At 44.3% G+C, this 25561-nt stretch overlaps 1 protein-coding gene across 4 annotated transcripts in view; it reads right to left on the reverse strand.

The window, feature by feature from the left end:
* Positions 1-4457: 4457 nt before the first annotated feature.
* Positions 4458-25561, reverse strand: part of CZH10orf67 (chromosome Z C10orf67 homolog) — a 78840-nt gene continuing 57736 nt past the window's right edge. For all 4 annotated transcript variants that reach the window (XM_032235011.1, XM_032235010.1, XM_032235012.1 and 1 more), the window contains 6 exons: positions 23938-24023; positions 21817-21882; positions 12319-12403; positions 11388-11483; positions 6070-6160; positions 4458-4667 (listed from right to left, as the gene is read on the reverse strand). In XM_032235011.1, the coding sequence (XP_032090902.1) occupies positions 4636-4667; positions 6070-6160; positions 11388-11483; positions 12319-12403; positions 21817-21882; positions 23938-24023 (456 nt within the window). In that variant the 3' untranslated portion in view covers positions 4458-4635. The remainder of the gene's footprint in view (positions 4668-6069; positions 6161-11387; positions 11484-12318; positions 12404-21816; positions 21883-23937; positions 24024-25561) is intronic.

Below are 25561 nucleotides of genomic sequence, written 5' to 3' on the forward strand. Positions count from 1 at the left end.
GTATAACACGCACCGGCGTATAACACGCACCCCCCATTTTAACACAAAAATTTGAGTAAAATTTTTTTTCATTAAAAATAAATGACTTGGAAGCTCGGAACTTAATGTTGGATTAAAATTTATAACATTAGAACATGAATTATAACATTAACTCCTCTTAAAAGGCAAACTTTCTTCTCTTCCTTCCTTTCTCCTTCCATCCTCTCTTCTTTCCTCACTCACTCCCTTCCTCCTTTTCTCTTCCTTCCTCCTTCCATTCTTTCAACTTCCTTTCTTTTACCTATCTATCTTTTCTGTCTTTCTGCTCTTTCCATTTCTCTCTTCCTCTTCGCTTCTGTTCCTTCCTCCTTCCATCCTTTCACCTTCCCTCCTTCCTATTTCTTCCTTCCTTCTGCCTATCTACCTTCACCTTTGTCTTTCTGCTCTTTCCCTGTCTTCCTCTTTCCTCCCTCCCTTCTTTCCTTTCTAGTTCCATCTTTTCTTCTTTCCTCTCTCCCTCCCTTTTTCTTTCTTCCTTCCTTCCTCCTTCCTCTTGCCTATCAACTTCATCCTCCTCGTCTTTCTGCTCTTTCCCTCTCTTCCCCTTTTCTTCCCACTTCCTTCCCTCTTTTCTCCCTCCCTTCTTCTTTTTCTTCCTTTCTTCTTCCATCTTCCTCCTTCTTTCCATCTTTTCTCCTTCCATCTTCTCCCCCCTCCCTTCTTTTCCTTCCCCCTCCCTCCTTCCTTCCTCTCCTTCCCACTCTCTCCTTGGGAGGGGTTGGGGTTGGGGGTGGCAGCAGAGACCAAATAAAGTCAGAAAATCTTATTAAAACTTTCCTATTTGTTGGATTGCCTTGCTGCGAACTTATAAACCAAATCAGGGAAACATTTTGCAACCGAGCCTGCTGCAAGGAGAGGCAGTCCTGCCCCAGTTTTGCAAGGAATGAGAAACGGTGCTTTAAACAGAAGCAACTGCAAGGAACCGCAGACAGGGAAAGAAAGAAAGAAAGATCCTTGTAGCACAAAACCCACCTTTGCATGGTTGTGAGAACATAAACAAACAAACAAAAAAAGCACAGCGTCCCTCCGCCCTCTGAATAGGACTCAGCATGACTCCGAGCCGGGCAGGGAGATAAGCACCTTCATTTGCATTCTCTGAGACCGTGATGCTTTGCAAGGAACATTTCCCCGGGCTTTTTGGAGATTTTTCCTTTCGTGCTTAAATAAAAAGAACGGGACTTCTTTAAAACGCCACAGCTCTTTCAGCCTAACAAAAATGCAATCTCTTCCTTCATCCTTCTCCGTCACTAACAGCTGGGGGCTCAGAAATCGGAGTGAAAAGTCAGTCCTCCATCTCTTCCCTCTTCCCGGATTCACTCCGAAGTTTTAAATCTTCCTTCTGTGCATAAACACTCCCTCCCTCTCCCCCTCCCTCTCCCTGTATCTGTTTGTCTCTCACTCTCTGTGTGGCTCTTTACCTCTATCTCCCCCCCTCCCTCTCTCTGTCTCTCTTGTCATTCTCTGTGTGTGTCTGTCTCTCTCTCTGTCTCTCCTCCCTCCTTGTGTGTGTGTGTATGTGTGTGGGGGATCCCTGCCACCGCGGATGGGCTCCGGACTAGTGGAGCCTCCTCTTCCTCCTTTTTAACCAGGCGATCTTTGGCTGCTACACAATCCCAAGGTTTGCAGCGCTTCAGAGAAAGAAGGCATGCGAGAAAGCCCCCCCCCCCCATCCCCGCTGCCTGAACATTTGAATGAAGGAGGCTGCAGGCTCCTTTGTCCTTGGCTATGCAATTTTCTTTCGTTCTCTGCTGCCCGAACGAGTGAATAAGGCAGAGGGAGAATGAAAGGAGATTGCGTCCCTTCTGTCTCCCAGTTGCTCAGAAAAGCAACTGTGGGAAGGTCAAAGTATCCATGGAGAGCGAGGCTGCTGCCGGCCGTTTCACCTTCAAGGTGAAACGGCTGGCAGCAGCCTCGCTCTCCTGCGGCCAGCGTCCGTTTCAGTAGGGAAGAAAACTTCCTTTCGCCTTCCCGGGCTTCTGCCGCCCGGCAGAAGCCCCGGGACCCAGTCAAATTCGCTGCGCAAGGTGAAACGGCTGGCAGCAGCCTCGCTCTCCTGCGGCCAGCGTCCGTTTCAGTAGGGAAGAAAACTTCCTTTCGCCTTCCCGGGCTTCTGCCGCCCGGCAGAAGCCCCGGGACCCAGTCAAATTCGCTGCGCAAGGTGAAACGGCTGGCAGCAGCCTCGCTCTCCTGCTGCGGCTTCTGTTTCAGTAGGGAAGAAAACTTCCTTTCATGGGTGCCGGTGAATCAGCTGGAGCAGGCAGTTTGGGACCCGGCGTATCGGCGTATAACACGCAGGCAGGGTTTAAGCTTGCAATTTTAGTTTTAAAACTGCGTGTTATACGCCGATAAATACGGTATTTTCAACTCCTTTCGTAATGATCCTTATCATGAAATTTGCCCCTTTCAATGCTGTGCTCTGATTCAACGTCTTCATTAAGCTATCTTCTTTGACCCAAGATAATTTCCCTTTAGCTACAGTTTATGTTTCATAACTTTCAAGGTTAAATTATGGAAATTATTTTGCGCCTATTTAATTGAACTACATTTTAATTTATAAGGAAGTAGAAAAGCATCAGATGCAGATCCCTGAAGAGTTTCTTATTTTACTCCATTGAAATACAATACAAAAGTATTTACACTTTTCGTTTTTTCTTTTTGAAACAACAGTCTAGCTCATGATCAAATTTTAAAGAAAAAGTATCAAAACCTTAGCGCCTACTTGATGAGACCATCTGCCTATTAAATCCAGCATTCTTTTTCAAAAAAAAAAGGAACTTCTTTACATGGGCAGAAAGGGCAGAAAATAACTTTCCTGTCTCACTGCGATTTTAAAGCAACCCCAAGGTTGCTCTTTTCTTTGATCGAAGGAGCAGTACAGATAGTCCTCAACTTACAACCACAAAAATTACCATTTCTAAGCAAGACAGATGTTAAATTAATCATTGCCCCATTTTATGACCTTTTTGAATGGTTGATAATCATGAAGTTGTTAAGTGAATCATATGGTTGTTAAGTGAATCTGGCTTTCCTCATTGACTTTGTCTTGTCAGGAGCTCCCTAAGAAACTTCTTAGGAAGAAGAAATGACAGTCCCAGGACCCTTAAATCCTATAACCATCATACATACATGCTGAGTAACAAACACCCAAAGTTTGATCGCATGGCTGTCGGAATGCTGAAATGGTCATAACTGTGAAAACTGGTCATGTCATTTTTTTAGTACCACTGTAACTTTGAACAATCATTAAACGATTGGTTGTGAGTCAATGATTACCATATTTTTCAGAGTATAAGATGCTTCTTAGTTTTGGGGAGGAAAATAAGAAAAAAAATCTGTGTCTGCCTACCAGCTTCCATGGTATTCATCTGGCTAGCGTCCTGTCAATGTGTGAGAGAGTTGAGAGCTGTTTGGAAACAAACAGTATTTGCTGTGTGAACAACAAGGAAGGAGACACCAAGAAGCCTGGGTGTGGCTTGTTCTGTACTAAAGCTGCATGCTTTGCTGATATCTGAAACTAAAACTGAAAGTGAAACTTCTCTCCTCTGCTGAACTACCATGTTGGAAAACCTGCTTTTGGTATAGTATATTTACTTAATGTGTTATATTATATATAAAGAGAAGTTATTTAATCCTGCTGAATCAGTTACTTGTGTGTGCTTTCTGAATGTGATTGCTGCTGCAAACTCTGACACGTCCTTGCAGAAAATAGCAAACAGTCAGGTCAGCTTCAGCACATTAGTGCAGTCTGATTCAGCATAAGCAGCTAATTGGTGGGTGGATCAGCCTCCCAGAATACCCCCAATCAGCTGTTCCAGACTGCAGGGATTACCACAGACCATCACCTCTTCCATGTCTCACGTTTTTGGCTACATTCAATGTACAAGACTCACCCAAATTTTTACCCTCTTTTAGGGGGAAAAAGTGTGTCTTATACTCCAAAAACACGGTATTTATTTGTATCCCACCTTATTTCTACAAAATAAATCAAGGAAGTGATCATAACCAATACATCTTCCTCCTCCTATTTTCTCCACAATAGCAATCCTATGAGTGAGTTGAATTGAGAGAGAGTGACTGATTCAAAGTCAGCCAGCCAATTTTTCAATGCTAAAGGTACATCTGGAACTCACAATCTCCCCATTTCTAGCCTGGTAAGATAAAGCATTCTTCTCTTCTGGATAATTTAGCAGGGGATTATGGGTCTTAAATTCAACCATCTGAAGGTTTGCTGAACCTTCAGAAGATTACTCTAAACAATATTAATTGGTAATTCATACTTATTATAGTTCATTAATCAAGCCAACTCGTTCCCTTGGTTGTAATGGGAAATGGGAAAAGTTAATGAACTTTTCACAGCTAACCCCAAATCTTAAAAGTATTTAATTATGACAGTATCATAGGGAAATTTTTCCCATACCACAATTTTGAAATTTTTATTCTGATGAAATTCTCCACTGACTTGAACAGATGATTACATAATAGTACATAATATTACACAACAACAGATCCAAACGTTGTGTTTCAAAGAGTTTTCATTAATAAATGAGATACAGAGTTTAAATTTATGTTACAAAAAATCCTGACTTCCCCTAGCGTTTAAATCTGATCTTCTTTTTGACTTGTTTCAGCTGAAAAAGAAGAAGAAACAAACAATGCAATCTATCCAAATAACCTGAGCTGCTTCTGTGTATCAGATAGTTTTATTTAAGCTTTCTCCTTTTGACAAACTATGCAAAGAGTTGGTATTCCTTGGCAGTTTTCTCTTAGAGGTCCGTGTCTTTCTTACTCATTAAGACTGTTTCTACAGATAACAAAGAGCAAATACTGCCTGGCTACCAGACTGTGAGAAAAATCTTCTTCAGTCCGGAAAAGTAAACATGGAATTTTCTTTTCACAGGGTGGAAAGCTTGGATGTTGTCCATTATCTATTTTATCACTGATTGAGAAGAGACAATAAAATTCTCCAAAGCAAAGCAGAAAATGATGATGTGGCAATTGATCTTCCCTGAGTTGCTACTACAGTTTACATAGTTGTCTAGGACTAATCACATTGGTCAAAATGATAGTTTTCAGCTGTTGGGTTAAACCATTATTTTAAAACCATTATTTATTCAATAAATCACAATGGGATGAATTCACATCACTTTAAATTGTAGCAATGATTTGTAAGTCACGATAGCTACATTCACACAACACATGCTTTTGGATAAAGCATATTCTTGGCATTTAGAAGTTATCAGAGTAATCTGATTTCTTTCTAGTTCAGTGTTTCTCAACATAAAGGTGTGTGGCATTCAAATCCCAGAATTCCCAAAACAACATACTGGCTGAGGAATTCTGAGAGTTGAGAGTCATTTCAAATTGCCAAATTTGAGAAATACTGCTCTAGTTAAAAGCATCAGATCACCTGGTGTAGGGACAGTGGTATTTCTAGTAATACCAAGGTATAAAAATTTCATCCATAAGATTTTCTTCAAATAGCAAAATAGCTTTGCTTGGATTAAATATTTTATACTTAGAGCAGGGAAGAATATATTGATGGTGTTCTGCCTTAGAGAATGTCTATTTTGAATCTAAATTGTTGCTCAATCCTACTAACAAAGACACTAGATTTATTAAAGTTTTGGAAGTTCACATACATGATTAGCCAGTATCTCTATCAGTGCAGAAGGTTCACTAATGGAAGCCCTTGTGATAGTATCTATTGAAATAAACTAATATGTCTGTTTGTTTATTTTACATACACTCACCCCATACAAAGGCTGAGTATTTCTGGCTCTTGTAGCCAGTTCTGTGTACTATAAACAGCAAAAGAAAAAGTGTCTTGAAAAATAAAGTTTAACTGCTTCTGTTGGTAAATAAAATAAACAACAGAATTATGGGCAATGTTTTTAAATTGAGGAATCTGTTTACATTATAATCAGCAAGAAAATAAATAGAAATCTGAAGATTTAAAAGTAACCAAGATAATTGATGCCATATGAAATGAAAGGAAGAACACTTGCCATATGTTAAAGAAAAATTACTTGCCTGGTGTTAAAGCATTGGGTACTGCAGGTGTAGCTGGACTGTTAGCATCTTCATCATCTGACTCAACATCTATCTCAGTAGTTATCTCCGGCTGAAATTAAATATTTTGTTATTAAAGAGTCTTATACAATTAAATTACAAGAAACTTTAGAGAATCAGTGCATGTATATGGTTGATTGATATGGTAATGTTAATGCATATTATAACATTTGAGAATTGATAAATTGTAGAAATTTTGAGCAAAATAAATATATATGTGGAACAGATAAAATTTAATTCTTGACATTGCAACTTTAATATATATTTTAAACATTCTGACTGAGTTAATTTATCTTGAAGAAGGCTATAATGTGGCTTGTTCGGTTTTGGTTTAGTGTGTTGGGTGAATCCAGCCACTAAGATTTGCAAAGCATGATTTATTACCATTGCAGTTTGTTTAATGGACCACAATTAAACAACCTGTGCCTTAGGACGATAGGTGAATCCAGTCATTCAAAAATAAGTGATGCTAACACAAAGGAGGATTAATCAGACTTTCAGAGTTCTTGGGCAAAAATGGAATTTTGAGTCCATGTTTCAGATACTTTCCCAAAATGGAGGCTGAAGACAGGTTTGCTAATTCATAAAATGGATGCCAAAAAGGGCATGACATCTAACAAAGCACTGATTTAATAGAAGCTACCTATTTTCCTTTTTAGTACTTATTTCAAAGAACATTTCCACCCTGTAGCCCTAAACTACTATATAAAATGCTTGCTTTTCTATTTTATGGGGGGTTCCTCCTTCTTGTAAATTTGGCCAGGGGTGGGCTGCTGTAAATTTGGCCAGGGGTGTTGATTTGCAGAGGTTCAGGAGAACCTTAGCTAAGATTCTGTGCAGTTTGGAGAACCCCCAAATCCCACTCCTGGCTGGCTATGCCCACCCCACCCCTCCCAGAAGTCCCCACGTGGCCTGTTTTGGATGCAGGAACGTGCAGGGTGCATATGGAGGCTCGAGAAAAGGAGAAAACTGGGCCTACTGGAAGGCCAGAAATGGCCCCTTTCTGGCCTCTATAGGGCCCCCGGAGCCTGGGGAGGCCGTTTTTACCTTCCCAGGGGCTCAAGGAAAGCTTCCAGAGCCCAAGGAGGGAAAGAACACCTCCCCACTGTGGTGCAGGAGGCTGACTAGGCAGTGCCCACCATCCCCCCGCCCACCCAGCAACCAGGCAGAGAACCCTTGCTAAAATTTTGAAGTGTATCCCTGTTTGGGACCCAATGATTTTGAATGAGCAGATGGCCATTTCATCTTAGTATTGTGCTATTGTCTGAATTTTGCACAACACTGTTATGATTCTTTCAATCCTTGTAAACCACCCAGAAGCATTGCGGTGAGATGAATAGCTCTATAAATTGCTAAAAAAAACCAAACAAACAAACAAAAAGCACAAATTTCAGAATGCATTGGACCAATTATTCTCACTTTCAGCCTCTCATATGAGTAATTTTCCACCATTTGTTTAGCAATTATTCAAAATTATGATACTAAAAAAATTGACTTATGACTAGTCCTCATAATCATTGTGACATCTCCATAGTCATATGATCAAAATTTAGGTGCTTGGCCTGAATTTACAATTGTAAATGGAGTCATGAGTCAGCATTTGTGACCTTCTCACCCGGCATCCAACAAGCAAGGTCAATGGGGGAAGCTGGGTTTGTTTACAGTGAATCATGTAACAACTTTAGCAAAAACAGTTGTAAAATTGAATATAACTCATTTAACAACAACCCTACTTAACAATGGACATTCTGCCCCATTAATGCCTGTAAGTTAAAGACTATCTATATATATATTAAAAACCAAATAGCAAGATTATTCTGAATGTATTTAACTCAGTTCAGCATTGATTATATCTCTAACTGAGAACTATATGGCAAATAGGGATTGTGGCAGCATTCCTGGGAAGTGGGGGCTATGAGGGACATCTTTTTTTTTTCTTTTTTTTTTTCTTTTTCATTGTTTTATTTTTATTTTTTTGGCTTCTTTAAAACTGTTTTATTTCATTTTCATTTCATTTTATACAATCACTTATATACTGTGCATAATAAAAAAAAATCAATAAATCTTCCACCATGGAAAACCAACATGACACTTCGATCCCCCATACACCCTTTCTTCTCCCCCTCCAACTTTCATTTCTCCCCTCCAACATTCCCCTCTTCTACTTCCCTTCCCCCTCAGACATCTCCCCTTCCCTCCATCTCACCCTCCTTACATTCCCCTCTCACTCCCTCTTTGCTTCTCCCTCTTCTTTCCCTCTACTCCTCACTTTGGTGTATCTCTACAATTCATTAATCTATTCAGTTTATATTTTGCACTAAAATTAAGAAAAATAAAAAAGAGAAAATAAAAGAGAAAAAGAAAAAAAAGAAAAGAGAGCAACAGTATACAAGTGCATTCTTATTGTTCTGAAAATTGAAACTGTATTTCCACCCTCCCCCCTCCCCCCCCCGGTAGACCCCCCTCCCTAACCCCCTTACGACTTCCCAGGTCCCATACCCGGCATAATTCTTTATCAAGCACTGGAGTATATTAAAACCAACTAACTTTAAAGTTAAAAGATGAAAAATAAAGGAAAAACAAAAAAGAGAAATAGTAAAAAAAACAAAAAAAAACCCAAGACACACACACAAAAAAGGAAAAACAGGAAAAATCAACAAACCCACTACATTAACTCAGCTTCCCATCATCTTTAAATCTTAAACAATGTACCTCATTCCTAATTTCAGTTATTTTATTACTTGCAGGATTTCAAACTATATTGGAACCAAGCAAGTTACTCAAATGGAATTCTCCAACTAAGGGCCTTATCACTTTATCTATATATCCAAACCTTTAATTTATCTCTTTTTTATCCAAATATCCAAACCTTTCTGTAAAGCCATTTAAAGACTCAAGTGCTTCTTTCATTTTTCATTTCCAACACCTCCCATCCTGCCCTTACCCACATCCACATATAAATTTTATACCTTCCATCCTGCCTTTACCCGTGTCCACATGTATATTTTATCCTCATCCATTACTCCTCTCATATTTACTCCACCTTCCTGGAGACTCTCCAACTAATCTTTCTTAACCTTACATTCAGATAGCAATTCATACAAAAATCAGCTTACATTTTGACTCAAAGTAATCTAATTGAACTTTCACTACCCTTCCATCTACCCCGCACCTCCCAACTCCATTCATCCCAAACCACAATTCAAGAAAATCACGATCTCCGCTCTCCTCGCCCGGAAAGATAATTCATGCGCAATTTAAATTAGAGTTCAAACGAGTCTTATATAGGTTCCATACAATATATGTCCAAAATCAGCACCGCTTCCTTCAGTCTCAATATCTCATCATCGATATACAGCTTTGCCATTTTATACCAGACAGGAATCATGAAGTTTTATTCAAACTAAAAATTTAAAAAGTATTTTAAAGGCATCGCTGGATCTTTATTCTTTACTCTTCTGCCCTTCCGGAAGAGGAAAGCAACGCCCTCCGCCTTGTAGCCACGTGTCCCGCTGCTTGTCTTCTCCTTCTCCTTGTCTTTCTCCAAGTCCGGATGATTCAGGAAATCCCGCCCTCAGGATCTTGTAATAAAAATCTCGGGCTTCACAAACAGAATTAAGACGATGTTTTTGATTCTCAAATGTGACTGTAATGCCAGATGGTACTTCCCATTTATACTGAATCTGAGAATTTCTGAGTTCTTCAGTTAAGAAAGTGTAGTCTCTCCTTGCTCTTAATATTTGAGATGGTATTTCTTTAAAAACAATCAAGTCCTGTCCATCAATTCTCAGCCTCTTATTGTAGAGCTTCTGTATTATCGCATTTCTGGATTCCCTTGTGGTGAAATATATAATTATGTCCCTCGGAAGCTGTCGCTGTTTTGCTACACACGAGTTCTGGCGGTAAATTTTTTGAATCTGCCAATCAAAGTTAAGTCCCGGACTTCCCACCGAACGGCTGAGAGCCTCAAGAAAGGTCTGTTTCAAATTCTCCTGTTCCTTTTCACGCAATCCTCTAACTCTTATTGCAAACGCAGTCTTATTATAATTTATCATGACAAGTTGTTTTTGAGCATTTTCAATTTCCTGTTGTAACGTTTGAATTTTAGATGTCAAATTAGAGTTAGTTTCTTCCAAAAGTTCCAATTTATCCTCCATTCCAGCAATATAGTCTGTCATAACTGTCATAATTCCGATCATATCCTCCTTTGTTTGAGCAATTTTGGCATCAAATTTATCATATAAATCCGATATAAGTTGATTGACTTCCTGTCTGAAATTTTTAAGGGTTTCAAAAAGAAATTTTTGTGTTAACAAGTCTCCAGTAGAGGGCGTAGGAGGCAAGGGCAGCGACTTTATAGCAATTTCTTGAGATGTGTTATTAAGGAAGCGCTTGGACTGCTTCAATTTGGGAGCCATTATAAAAAAATAAAAAAAAACGAGCAAACAAACAAGCCAACAAACAAAGTCTCTGCTCCCCTCAGCCTTAGATGGGATACTATTTGTAATCTTCTAACAGTTAATAAGGAGAAGTCTTCAGGAGAGTAGGGCTGATTGAGTACGTCACATATCAAATGCAGAAGCTATAAAATCGCCATCTTGTAACGCAGCTAGACAAAGAAGCCTTTTACAAAATTGAAGCTGGTATTTGAATAGTAATAAAAAGGATTTCTCAGGAATGGTCCCCGCTCGAATTGATTTTAAATAGCTTAGCTTTGTCCTGAGGGGGGGGGGGCAACCTGCCTAGGGCTGCAAAAAAAAAAAGCAGCTGAGAAGAACTGGCTGGAGTAAAAGCTCAGCTATTGTTGAACCTCTTCTCCGTTCACAGCGGGGAAAAAAAGCTGTGAATTACAAAGAGATCCTAACGACTGAACTTCTCCCTGCCCCTTTCTGCCAGAAAGGGGAGATATCTATAGATCTTATAAGATATACAGACCAGAACTCTGAAGGGAGCTCCGTTGAGCTCCTGATGGCGACAGCTCCTCCCCCGGAAGTCTATGAGGGACATCTTTGTGACATCGTGGCAGACTCTGCCTATTTTCTATGTGTACTGTGATACCACATGCATGTACAAAAGGGAAAGAACTTACATCATAATGCCATGGTTGTTTTCTTAATTCTGACAAAAGCTACACATAATTGAGGGTGGCCTGGATTGTGAATTTATAATACTTTACCATCTCTTCTAATCATGCTAGTAATCTTCCAGGCCCTGACTGACTGACAGGAAAGTTAGCAGCATTAGCAACAAAATTATTAGTCATATATTAAATTACACACCAGAGGTGAACACGGCATATACAAACTACTTGAGATCCAACGGCGCTTATGTGGAGGATTCTGAGTTCGATTCTGGATGTGTATAGGTACAGCTCTCTGGAAAGTAAAACATAATTCAAATGATTTAGTGGCCATTGAAAACTCATGCCATAATTCATACTCTATCCTAGCATTTTCAAAATCATTACTAAAAAAATGAAGTTATAGAAAAGTTTGGAATGTAGATTTATGAAGGAATCCTTGTTGGCATTGGTGTTCATATTAAGAACAACTGCCAGTATAAGACAAATGAAAGTTAATGTTCAATCTCCAAATCAGAAGGACAAGACATTGTGTGATCTAGAGCTCCTAATTCACCAAATGAATCACAACTCGCAAGAGATATCATTACATCCATGCAGGTCATGTAAGCCAGAGGTGGTATTGAGCAGGTTCTAACTGGTTCTGGAGAACCGGTAGAGGAAATTTTGAATAGTTAGGAGAACCAATAAATACCACCTCTGATTGACCCTGCCTCCATCTATTCTCTGCCTCCCTAGTCCCAGCTGATTGGGAGGGAATGGGGATTTTGCTGTAAACTTCCCCTGGAGTGGGGAGGGAATGGAGATTTTACAGTATCCTTCCTCTGCCTCGCCCACCAAACCACACCACGGCTACCAAGCCACGCCCACATAACCAGTAGTAAATTTTTTTGAATCCCACTACTGATGTTGAATCCCGTTATGATGTACAGAAGCATCCACAAAACAAAAAACACCTCAAATGAAAGGTCGAATTTTGTGTTTATCCCCAAACTAGGCTTCATGCTAATATCAGAAGAGCCACATAAATCAGAAATCAGGTCCCTTCTATACTCTAAATTTCAAAAATAGCATGTGCTTTTAGATTTAAAGAAAAAAAAATACGGAACATGGGTACCTATTATACCTACCCTTTCATTTAGTAATGGGCGTCTGAATTTCACTGATTGTTGTAGTGATTGTCTAACATGCATCTCATTCTTAATAGCATGCAGGCTAGAAATAAATGGAAAGAATCCAAATTTTAAATTAATTAAATGTCTGGCCCCCTGCAGCATCATTTTCATTAGAGTAGAGTTGACACTGAAAGTTTTATATAAGTTCCCCAATACATATTTAGGTTCAGTGCACCCATCCACTCAGTGTCCCATTGTAAATTATTCCTGCAAGTCCCCATATTCAAAGACAGTGAACTTTGCTAGTTAACAAGCAAAAAACCCTGTAAATTCCAGCCTAAATAATAGCAAATTGGACAAATGCTACCACAAGCTATTTTTAAATATTATAACAAAATATCCTTTTCCTTTATAATCTGGAATGTTGAATCTCCTCCTTCCCATATTCCCATATTTGGAGGTAGCAATATTTGCCTCCTGTTAAGATTTGGCGCTTCAACTGTTTTCGGAGATTTCTCAAGAACAGAACGTAAGGATTTAACTGGACTATCAGCTAGTTGTTTCAGGACCCAGGACCGTGATGCGAACCTATGGCATGTGTGCACCCTCTCTGTGGGCACTCGACCTGTCCCCCCAGTTCAGCTCTGCTGTGCATGCGATGTTTCCCACCAGCCAGTTGGTCTTCAGGTCTCTGCTGCACATTCATGAGGGGGGCACATGCGTGAGGGGGCATGCACATGCATGTGGGGGAACATGCGGAGGGGCATTTTGGGCACTCAGTCCAGAAAAGGTTAGTCATCACTGACCTAGGATGTATTTTATCTATTCCTGGAAATTTAAACTCAGTGTAAAAAATATTTCCAGATCATATTTATATCAATTTCAAACTTTAATCCTGCACTTTGCAATTTCCTGGTTGGATACACAGAGTTTCTTTGTTAGAAAAGTTGGAAACAAAATGGGAATTAAATCGGGGTTTTTTTTTTGCTAGCTGTTAGCATTTTGCCTTTTCTATTAGGCAGTTTGTGTCACTATTTTAATTTTAATTATATTTAACAAAGACCTTTTGATTGGTCTTAGCATTCTTAGCCAACCTCAGCTCATTCTTAACTTTCATTTTTCTGACATTGGATTTACAATTCTGGGCTACTTGTCTGTATTTTGCTTTGTGATCTGGCAATCTTTCAATTTCCTGTATGTGTTCTGCTTTGTTTTCATGTCTTTAGCAAGTTTTTTGCATAGCTACATTGGCTTCCTTTCATATTTTTTCTTCTCATTGAAATTTCTTTCAATTTTGCTTTTCATGTTTCCTTCTTTAGGAGTTCCCATTGATACTGAGAATCTTTTCCTATTGGTTTCTCCTGTCACAGGATTTGGCTTTTAATTTTTAAAGTTGAGTAAAATCCACTGTCTTTAAAACTAAATATCAGTTGGTCTTACCTGAAGTGCATGTCCAGAAGCTGGCGTGGGAGCAGTCACATGTGGGTATTATCACGGCCCATTTGCCTGAAGACTGAGGTAATTTTGAGGCCACTCCCTATACTCCTCCTCATGACTCCCCAGATTAACCGATGGTCCAGTCCAAGGAGAGTCTGGGAAGGAAGGGAACAGGAAAACACAAAACAACAACTCCCTCCCCCAGGCCTGACTGACCCACAACTAATCTCCCTCAGGCCCCCATGCGCAGGCACGTACTGAATGGGCAGGTAGTGACTGTTCCCACGCCAGCTTCTAGACATGCAGTTCAGGTAAGACCAACTGACAGTCTCAGAAGCGAGGCATGGGAAGAGTCACATGTGGGACATACCAAAGCTAGATGTTCATGGGAGGGAATTATTGGGCCTGAGCCCCCCAAGTGTCCAGCACTCTCTGAAGAACTCTCCTACCAAATGATGCCTCCGCAGAGGCATAGACATCCAGCCAGTAATGCCTAATGAAGGGAGAGGGCGAGGCCCAAGTGGCCGCCCTGCAGATGTCCTCAATTAGGTGCCTGGGTAGCCCAGGCCGCAAAGGTTGCCGCACTCCTGGTGGAGTGCGCGGTTATGCCTTCTGGAACCGGGATCCCCCTTGCCTCACAGGCCTTGGTGATGGCTAGCCTAATCCATCTGCTGATGGAGGCAGGTGATACCTTAGCCTCCCTTGTAGAAGGCTGGAAGGAGAAGAAAAGCGCCTCCAACCTCCTGAAGGTGGCTGTGCGTTTAAGGTATATATATGCAGCGCCCTACACATGTCCAGGCAGTGCCAGGACCTTTCCCTTTCTCTGGAAGGTGCCAGACAGAAGTCCGGGAGCACCAGCACTACCTATGGAAGGGGGTGTTGACCTTGGGAAGGAAAGCCAGGTCGAATCTGAGAACCACCCTGTTGTCGTGAAAGGTACACAAATCTGCCCTGGCAGATAAGGCATTGATCTCAGACACCTGCCTAGCTGAGGTGATGGCTACCAGGAACGCCACCTTGAGTGTGAGGAGCTGGAAGGTTACCTCCTGCAGAGGCTCGAAGGGCACCTCTGTAAGCGCTTGGAGCACTGAGAGAAGGTCCCAGGTGGGAACCGATGGATCATTGGGGGTCGAAGATTAGCCGCCATTCTGAGGAACCGCTTTATGACCGGGTGCTGGGATAAGGTCCTAGAACCTACCTCCCCAATGACTGTGGCCAAGGCCAAGACCTGCCTTCTGAGGGTACTGGGGGCCAGACCTTTTTCCAACCTATCCTGGAGAAACTCCAGTACCTGCGGCGCTGATGCCGAGGTTGGATCTACCTGGGCTGACCTGCACCAGGTTACAAAGGAACTCCATGTCTTATCATAAATGCATGTGGTGGACTTCCTTCTGGAAGCTTCAATAGTCCTGATCACCCTGGCTGAGAACTGTGCCTCCCTCAGCTGTTCCCGCTCAAGCACCAAGCAATTGATTAGAGCCACCCCAGATCCGGATGATCCAGTCTCCCCTGGCGCGGAGCTACTTCCTCCCCGGGAATCCTCCAATGAGGCAGAATTGACAGACCCACTAGGCCCACAAACCAGGGACGCCGGGGCCAGTGGGGCGCTATCAGGATCACCTCTGCCCTCTCTAGCACTAGCTTCCTCAGAACCCTGGAAGGAGAGGAAGGGGTAAAGGAGGTCTGACAGCCATCTGCAGCAAAGGGGGTTGACATTCACCGCTCTTCGGGCCAGGAACCGCCAGATGAAACTTGGAACCTGGGCGTTCAATGGGGTGGCAAAGAGATCCACTGTCGGCCCACCGAATCTCTGGCAAATCTGCTCAAAGATGCTAGGATGCAACTGCCACTCCCCATGGTCCACTGTCTCCCTGCTGAGCCAGTCTACTTGTCGGTTGTCCACGCCTGAGATGTGTTCTGCCCGAATCGACAAGAGATTCCTCTCCACCCAGTTGTCCAGCCGAACTGCCTCATAGTGAAGCGCCAAGGAGTGCATGCCCCCTAGTTTTTTCACATGAGCTTTGGCTGCCACGTTGTCCGTCAGGACCAGGAGATGTTGACTGGCCACCGCCTCCTTGAAGTGTTGCAGCACAAAGTGAATCGCCCTGAGTCCTAGCCAGTTGATGTTCTTTTGTAGATTCATGGGCGTCCACCTTCCTTGAGCTATCTGAGACTGAAGTGTGCCCCCCAGCTGAACAGGCTCGTGACCGTAGTCAGAATCAACCTGTCTGGTTCCCTGAAGAGAGAGCTCTTGGACAGTGCCGGGGACATCCACCAACAGGAGAGAAATACCTGGGATGGCACCAGGACCTTGAAGAGGGCGTCACACATCCCGTCTCTCTGGTGTGGTAGCAGGAACCACTGTAGCTTTCTGATGTGGAGGCGAGCCCAAAGCACTATCCCAATGCAGGAGATAAACTTTCCCAGGAGCCTGGAGAGAAGGACTACGGGAACAGAACGTGTCTTGCGGATCTCCCGGATCAACTCCAAGATATTGTCCCTATGCTCCTGTGACAAAAACACCTCACAAGGCACTGAATCAATGATGGTTCCTAAATTTTGGAGCTTAGTGGTAGGGGTGAGATGACTCTTCTCGAGATTGATCGAGAACCCTAGGGTCTGGAGGGTGGCAATAGGGCCAGGTCCCTCTAAGCTTGGTCTGCGGTAGTGGCCAGCACGAGAACGTTATCTAAATAGCAATGTAACCGGACTAGAAAGGACTGGAGATGACTTGCAGCTACAGCTAACACCTTGGTGAAGGTCGTGGGGGCAGACGCCAACCCAAAGTATTGGTAATGCACCCCTCCATATGCAAACCTAAGGAATTTACGGTGGTTCGATGCAATCATGATAGAGAGGTACACTTCTGTGAGATCAATGGATGCTAAGAAGTCACCCTGTCTGATACCTTCTAAGATGGACTTGAGGGAAGCCATCTTAAATTTCCGGTAGACCAGTCTGGAGTTCAACAACTTGAGGTCTAAAATTGTCCTCCACCCCCCTGAACTTTTAGGAACTACGAACAGATTGGAATAAAACCCTAAACCCTTCTCCTCTTTCGGGACCAACTCTACTGACCTGATGTCTAGTAAATGCCGAATGGCCTTGCGCATCAGGGAATGCTTAGCAGGATTCTTGGAGGAAGAGAAAAGACAGAACCTAGTCGGGGGATGGGAACGAAACTCTAACTGCAAACCAAACTCAACCAACTGAAGAACCCATGCATCAGTGGTGATGCGATTCCAGTGATCCGCAAACAAGGAAAGGCTGATCAGGAAATCCGATCCCGAATCACCTGTTCCTGTGGAAGGGACAGCCACCCGCTCTCGAAAGGGACGCTTACTGGGTTGTTGGTACCTGTCCCTGTCCCTAGAGAAATTCCTATCCCCCTGTCTGGGGTATCTGGGAGCAGAATACCTCGGCTGTTGGAAGTCCTGCTCAGGGGGTCGATAGGAGGACCTCCTGGGGTAGGGTGCAGGGCATTGGTCAGAGCGCTTGGTCGTGGAAGGGAAGATCTTGCGCTTGTTCTTGTCCTCGATAAGAATAGGGTCAAGGGAGGCTCCGAACAGCTTGTCTCCTGTGTACTCCACCCCTGCCAAATGCCACTTTGCCTGCGACTCTGCTTGCCAATTATGCAGCCAGAGGAGGCGCCTGGAAGCCACCGAAGAAGAAAGATCCCTGGAAGAATACTTGACCACATCCAGTGTAGCGTCAACTGAAAACTGGGTAGCCACCATCAACTTCTTGATATCTTGCAATAGTCTCACGTCTGAAGTGGAGGTTTGATTGTTAAGCTGTTCCAGCCAAAGCAGAGTGGACCTGTTGAAAAACGAAACAGCAGCAGCCACCCTGATCGCCCACGATACAGCCTAAAAGGTCTTGCGCAGAACCAGCTCCGCCTTTTTATCTTCTGCCTTCAGACAATTGGAAATATCACCAGTTACCACCGCGGAGGCGGAGGCCAGCCCAGCCACTGGGACATCTATATCTGGAACCTGCAGTGCTTGGGCAAAGGTTGTGTTAAGATTGTAAAACCTGCGATCATTACTGCCTGGAGTGGGGAAAGTGCCTGGCTTAGCCCAGTGTTTTTCAACCACTGTGCCGCGGCACACTAGTGTGCTGCGGCACAGTGTGAGGTGTGCCGTGGGAAAAACACTCGCCCCCCCTCCCCCAAAAAATCGTTTTTAAAATGCGCTTTCTGAACTCGGCCTCTGTTGTCTTGGGAGCCTTCGGGGCGAATTCGCTTAATCTCCCGCCGCCGCCGTCCCTTTCACCCGAACCAGAGCTAGGGCAAGCCCTGTGGCCGTTGCACACGTGCGCGATCCTATTTTCTCCAGGGGACGACGAGCCCGAGGAAGAGGGAGCCGCGCAAGGGTGGGGCTTGTCATTGCAGGCTCTGGGCTGACCCTGCCTGAGAGCAGCTGCAGCTGCAAGCCAAGAGAAATTGAGAGAGAGGGAATGTGCACGTTGCGCTCTCCAGAAGGGCTAGGAGTGGGTCCGGCGGCTAAGGCTAAGCAACGCGCGGCCTTCGCCGGGACTGACAGCCGCGGCGAAAGCAGCCCCCGCCGGCCGGCCCTCGCTTTTGTATGCTGGGTAGTGAAGGCGGTGGCGGCGGAGGAGGAAGCAGCCCGGCGTCGCTGCTCGCCTTTCCCGCTCTGTGCGTGGGAGAATGTGTGTGTGTGTGTGTGTGAGAGAGAGAGAGAGGTAATTCATAAAATCCCTTCCCCCTCCAGCCATTCTTCCCCTTTCCTACAACTGACATTGGTTTTTTTTTTAAAAAAATTGTGGCGGAGGCTGTTTGCTTCAACGTGGCTTGCCTCGTCTTTTGGGGCGGGAGGAGGGGTCTGCCATAATTCCACATTAGCCAACAGTTTTTCCATGCTAGAGCTAGAAGTGTTGTGTAAGCCCAATCTATATGAGAACCAATAGAAATTAGTGGATGAATTCAATAAACCATGGTTAACCATGTATAAATGTCTTGTGGAAACATTCCCATGTTGTCCTATTGCAAGTAGATTCGGTGTGTGTGTGTCAGGGTGGAAGGAAAATTGAAGTAAGATTATAAGCACAGTTGTAGTTTTAGCAGTTTTATTTAGAGGCAAATAAACGTGGCTTGCCTCGTTCTTTTTGTTTATTTGATTCCTATTCAAGAGAATTACTTTATATATAGTCAATATAGGCACAGAGTTAAATTTTTTTAACATTTTCTAATGGTGGTGTGCCTCGTGATTTTTTTCATGAAAAAAGTGTGCCTTTGCACAAAAAAGGTTGAAAAACACTGGCCTAGCCCACTGAGATTTGAGTACCTCCATGAATAACTCAGGGGTAGGAATCTCTTCCTTTTCCACGTGTGGCTTATAAAAGGGCCCCTTCTTGGTCCCACAACTGGAGGTGGAGGCAATAGCTGTTTGAGAAGGGGCTGGAGTGCTGTCCAGATCTGCAATAGCCCTGGCCTTGCAAAGCAGGGAACCAAATGAGGCGGGAGGAAACAAGTCAGCAATAGCAGGGGCTCTGGAACTTGGGAATCTTCGTCCTCAGAGAAGGCCACATCCTTCTGCCCCTCCTCTTCCAATCCTGACCCCTCACTAGCCGTGGAAGGGGAATCCAATCTGCGCTCTCTAGCTGCAGAAGATTGGGGTTGGTCTGGATGACCTCATAGGGTACCATGAGAAGATTTTCATCTAGAGGCTTGAAATTGATGTTGCATGCCCGATGTGATGCTCTGAGCAATGGCACGGGCAATCACATCTTGAAACCCTTCAGAAAGCTCTGGATAACCTGGCGAAAAGCTAGGGGCTCTGCCAATTGAGGAGCCAAGCGTGGCCTGGAGGAAACAGATACCCTGAAGCCAAAGGGGTCTCCTCGGTGTCCTGAGGACTGGGCAGGAGACAGAGGGGGGGATAGGGGAGTAGCCCCCTTCGCAGAGCCACATGGGGAACCAGGAGAACACAGTTGGACCTCTGGCAAGGGTAAAGGCCTGAGAGGAGATCGTGACCTGGATGGGGAAGGGCTGATTTCCTCCCTTATCCTTCTACCAACCACCCTGCTGATGCCACCCTTGTTGGGCTCCCTCCTTCTAGTAGATTTAGAGATGGCCTTTCTTGAGGCCGACCTCCCCCTTGTTACAGGGGTAGTTCCTTGGGAAGTCCCCTTGCCCGGACCTGAATCACCTGGTGATCTAGGGGCAGCCACCACCCCGCACTCCTCGTTGCATCTGCCATCGCTTTACTCATGGTTGTTGCCTTCCCACTTTCATTCACGCTGCCAACCGGCCTGGGCTTCTGCGTTGCAGTCCGGAGCTCCTTCAGACCAGCGCAATCCACAACCACACTGCCAATCTGCGACCCAAAGAGGCCGGCCCATCGCCGAAACAAAGGGGTCCTCCCCGGATTACTGGCAGAGCACAGGCCCGAAGGATCCTCCCTGGTGGTGTTCCTGGGTGCTTGCAGCGGCTGCAGACAAGTGCGCTGATCTTCGTGCCCCTCCACGTGCATCCCAAGATGGTGACCTCCGACCACGTGGTCCGATTGCAAGCCGGCTTCAACCGAGCTGCTCCCTCAGAAGCCTCCTGAGCACTCCGCGACCCCTTCTGATGGAACCAGGGGTCGCGTGGACAGCGCCCTATGGCGTGCGGCCTGGAGCCTCCCCTTTAACTGGCCAGCGGCTTGGGGGCTCCCCAGTAATGCAGCAAGCTTGGCTTGTGCAAAGAAAAAGGCTTCAACAACACAGAGACGCAGGGAAGAAAGGTGGAAGAAATCACAAGTGCGAAAAAGGCTACAGACAAATTTAAAGTAACCAAAAGAACCTTGAAACCAATGGAGAGTCAAAAACTACTTCTTCTGGGTCGAAGACTGAGGTTAATCTGGGGAGTCACAAGGAGTAGTAGAGGGAGTGGCCTCAAAATACCTCAGTCTCCAGGCAAATGGGCTGTGATAATACCCACATGTGACTCCTCCCACGCCTCGCTTCTGAGACTTGCATATTTTGACTATGGAGTTCTTGGTGCTTCTCTGAGCTTGGTTGTTTGCTTGCATATGTTTCATTAACATCCGTTATTATGGTTGCATCTATTCATGTGTTGTACAAACACCTAACAGAGGGGAAATTTGCAAGTATATTCCCCAACCACCAAAATCCTCATGTCAATTCCTGATTGCTCATTCATTTCACTTTTCCTTGGAACGAGGCTGCCTGATATTGCTTTTCAGCCTTTGCTTACTCAATAAAGAATCATCCACCTAGACCAGGGGTGTCAAACTCAATTTCATTGATGGTCACATCAGGGTTGTGTTTGACCTTGGAGGGAGAGCGTCACCAAGGTGGACATGGCCAGCTTGATGTCACTCATGTTGGAGACGCCTGTGTGGCCCGAGAGCTCTGCCAGCGAAAATGGGCTCCTGAGCTCCGTTTTTAGGTGAAATGGTTTCCTGCAACTCTCTGCCAGCTCTGTTTTTGCTGGCAGAGGCATGGCGGGCCAGTCCCCTGCTGTTTCTAGGGCGGCCCTGCAGGCCAGATGTAAGCACCCCGCGGGCTGAATCCAACCCCCTAGGTCTTGAGCTTAGCACCCTTGACCTAGACAAACAGCAGCTCACAAGATACAGTCCTTGTAATTATCCACTATTCAGCAAATGAAAAAAAGATGAGCTTTTCAGACTTCACTGCCAACACACAATTCCTCAAAGTTTCTCTGACTTCTATTTTTCCTCTCCAGCAAATTTCTTTTAGTTTTCTTTCTTCAGTATTTCAATGAAGAATAAAATGCATTTTGAAATCTTTTCTCAGCCTACTAATTTTAACTGTCATTTAGGTGATGCACAAAAAGAGTTACATAATTTGCTTATAGGATTCTGGACTAATTCTAGTTGCGAATGTATTTTACCAACACTTTAAAATGTCCAAAGAAGTTTTGTCATTACTATGTTTGAGTGCTGTACTTAGGATTATGGGTGAAATAGGCCACAATGATGGGTTCAACAAAGTATACAACAAAGCAACCACACAAGATATGTGTATTTGTGGTATGATGTGTTAATACAATCAAATACAATCAAATAGATATTATTAGTAACATAATACCTTCTCTTTAGAATATCAAACTTTAATTCCCAACATTGATTCAACTCACTGAATTCCTTCTGAAGTCTGAAAAAAGAAGGAGGAATATTTATAAATTTTATTTAAAGGTTTATTTAATTTGTATGCTGCCCTATTCCCGAGAGACTCAGAGCGGCTAACAATCTGAGGGGAAGGGGGGTACAAAATAAAAGTAAAAAGACAAACAATTTAAAAATACGGCAACATTCATACCTCGGATGGGGCTCGAAGATTCAACAGCCCCAGGCCTGCCAGAACAACCAGGTCTTAGTAGCTTTGCGAAAAGCCGGAAGGGTGGTAAGAGTCCGGATCTCGATGGGGAGATTGTTCCAGAGGGCCGGAGCAGCCACAGAGAAGGCCCTCCCCCAGGGAGTTGCCAGCCGACATTGGCCGGCAGATGGAATTCGGAGGAGACCTAGTCTGTGGGATCTAATCGGTCTTAGGGAGGTAATTGGCAGCAGGCGGTCTCTCAAATACCCAGGTCCGATACCATGAAGGGCTTTAAAAGTAACGACTAGCACCTTGAAGCGTGTCCGGAGACCAATGGGCAGCCAATGCAGCTCACGGAGGATAGGTGTGATGTGGGTGTACCGAGGTGCACCCACAATCGCTCGCGCGGCTGCATTCTGGACAAGCTGAAGTCTTCGAACTCTCTTCAAGGGCAGCCCCATGTAGAGCGCGTTACAGTAGTCCAGACTTGAGGTCACGAGTGTGTGAGTGACTATCCGAAGGGCCTCTCGGTCCAGGTAGGGTCGCAATTGGTGCACCAGGCGAACCTGGGCAAAGGCCCCCCTGGTCACAGCCGACAAATGATGTTCTAAAGTCAGCTGTGGGTCCAGGAGGACTCCCAAATTGCGAATCCTCTCTGAGGGGCGTATAATTTCACCCCCCAGGCTGAGTGATGGAATAGCTGGACTATCTTTGGGAGGGAGCATCAATAGCCACTCAGTCTTATCGGGATTGAGTGCAAGCTTGTTCGTTCCCATCCAGACCCTAACAGCCTCCAGGCACTGGCACATCACTTCTACCGCTTCACTGAGTTGGCACGGGGTGGACAGATACAACTGTGTATCATCCGCATATTGGTGATATTTAATCCCGTGCCGGCGCATGATCTCACCCAGTGGCTTCATGTAGATGTTAAATAGGAGGGGGGACAGGACCGAACCCTGTGGTACCCCATAGTTGAGGGGCCTAGGGGTCGACCTCTGTCCTCCGACCAACACTGACTGCGACCTGTCCGAGAAGTAAGAGGAGAACCACCGAAGAGTGCCTCCCACTCCCACCTCCTGCAACCGTCGCAGAAGGATACCATGGTCGATGGTATCGAAGGCCGCTGAGAGGTCAAGGAGCACTAGGATAGAGGAATGACCCCTATCCCTGGCTCTCCAGAGATCATCAATTAGCACGACCAAAGCAGTTTCCGTGCTGTAGCCAGGCCTGAATCCTGACTGAAAGGAATTCAGATAATCAGTTTCATCCAAGGACTGCCGGAGTTGAAAGGCCATCACTTTCTCAACAACCTTCCCTACAAAGGGCAGGTTGGAGACTGGATGATAGTTGCTCAAAATGGCTGGATCCAGAGAAGGTTTCTTCAGGAGGGGTCTCACCACCGCATCCTTTAAGAGGAGCGGAAAGGATCCCTCCCAGAGAGAGGTGTTAACTATCATCTGGATCCAGCCGCGTGTTACCTCCCTGCTGGTCGAAACCAGCCAGGAGGGGCACGGGTCCAGTATACAACTGGAGGCACTCACCGCTCCCATGGCCTTGTCCACTTCCTCAGGAGCGACAAGTTGAAACTCGCTCCATAAGCTCTGCTCAAGACCTTCCCCCGGTACCTCGGCTGGTACCGTGCAATTGGAGTCCAGGTCTGTCCGAATCCGAGCAACTTTATCCGTTAGAAACTGAACAAATTTCTCAGCTCTACCTTGTAAAGGGTCATCCGTGTCCCTCCCTTTCAAGAGGGAGCGGGTTATTCTAAACAAGGCGGCTGGGCGCGATTCAGTGGATTCAATAAGGGCAGCAAAATGCGCAGATTTCTCCGCCCGTATTGCCACGTAAATATGGCATGATTGTCTTATACATACATTCTTGTGCACTTACTTTAGTGCTTGCAATCTTGCTTCCTCTTCAGCTTTCTTAAGCCTTTTTATTTCATTATATAATGCTTTTCTCTCAGCCGCCATTCCCTTTTGAAATATAATTTGCAGCACATGCACATAGACACAGACACACACACATATGAACCATGCATTAATTATGGATGTATGGAAGATGCTGAACACAGTTGTAACAGTTGAGCAGAGAGAAATATTTATTCATTTAAGATTATCTTCTATCAATCAATCTATCTATCTATCTATCTATCTATCTATCTATCTATCTATCTATCTATCTATCGCTACCTACCTACCTACCTACCTACCTCCTACCTACCTACCTACCTACCTACCTACCTACCTACCTACCTACCTACCTACCTAATCTATCTAAAAAATTTATCTCCATGGCCAAATTCCCTTAGAATTGGAGCCATTACATGTAGTCCTCGATTTACATCAGTTCATTTAGTGTTTGAAGTTACAACAGCGTTGAAAAAAGTGCCTTATAATCATTTTTCACACTTACGACCATTGGCAGCATCCCCATGGTCACATGATCAAAATTCAGATTCATATTTATGATGGTTGCAGTGTCCTGAGGTCCTGTGATTACCTCTTTTGATCTTCTGACAAGCAAAACCAATGGGGAAGTCAGATTCACTTACCATCCATGTCAAGAAAAGTCATAAAATGAGGCAAAATTCACTTAACAAATGTCTCTCCAAAACAGAAATTTGGGGCTTAATACTGGTCATAAGTCGAGGACTACCTGTAGTAAAAAACCTACCTACCATACACCACATTAAAACTACTGAATGTAATTATTAACCAAAAATACACAGCAGCTGAGAAGGCTATGGGTTATACAAAAGCTTTAGAAAACAGTATGTACTTACAGTATGTACAGCAGGTTTATTCAAAAACCTACATCTTGTTTAAAAATCTAAAAGTATTTTTAATTCTAGATAAAAAAAGATGTCATGTAAAAACAGATTAGTTCGAATGCTATTGAAAAAGGTAGTGATTTGTGAAGATCAGGAGTATGATGTCTACTGTCTACAAATGGCAATAACTAAGGGCATCTACCAGATCTTACTATCTTCATCAAAACTGCCCTCTCCTAACTATCTGCAGTCTCATTGACAAAAAAGATTTGAATTGAATTAAATTGAATTTATTGCATTTATATGCCGCCCTTTTCCCCGAAGGGGACTCAGGGCGGCTCACAATCCAAGTCAGGGAAGGGGGTACAGATAAGGGATAAAAAAAAGACGAACAGAACAATACATAATTTAAAAGCACACAACAACCATACCATTCGAGGGGGGGGGGCAAAAGCTCTTTAGCCCCAGGCCTGTCGGAACAGCCAGGTTTTAAGGGCTTTGCGGAAGGCCTGGAGGGTAGTGAGGGTTCGAATCTCCATGGGGAGTTCTTTCCAGAGGGTCGGAGCAGCCACAGAGAAGGCTCTCCTCCGGGTAGTCGCCAGTCAGCATTGCCCGGCGGATGGAATTCGGAGGTCTAATCTGTGGGATCTGATCGGTCTATTGGAGGTAATTGGCAGCAGGTGGTCTCTCAAATATCCAGGTCCAATACCATGAAGGGCTTTATAAGTGACGACTAGCGCC

This window comes from Thamnophis elegans, chromosome Z (genome assembly GCF_009769535.1).
Source record: "Thamnophis elegans isolate rThaEle1 chromosome Z, rThaEle1.pri, whole genome shotgun sequence".
Taxonomy (NCBI): Eukaryota; Metazoa; Chordata; class Lepidosauria; order Squamata; family Colubridae; genus Thamnophis; species Thamnophis elegans.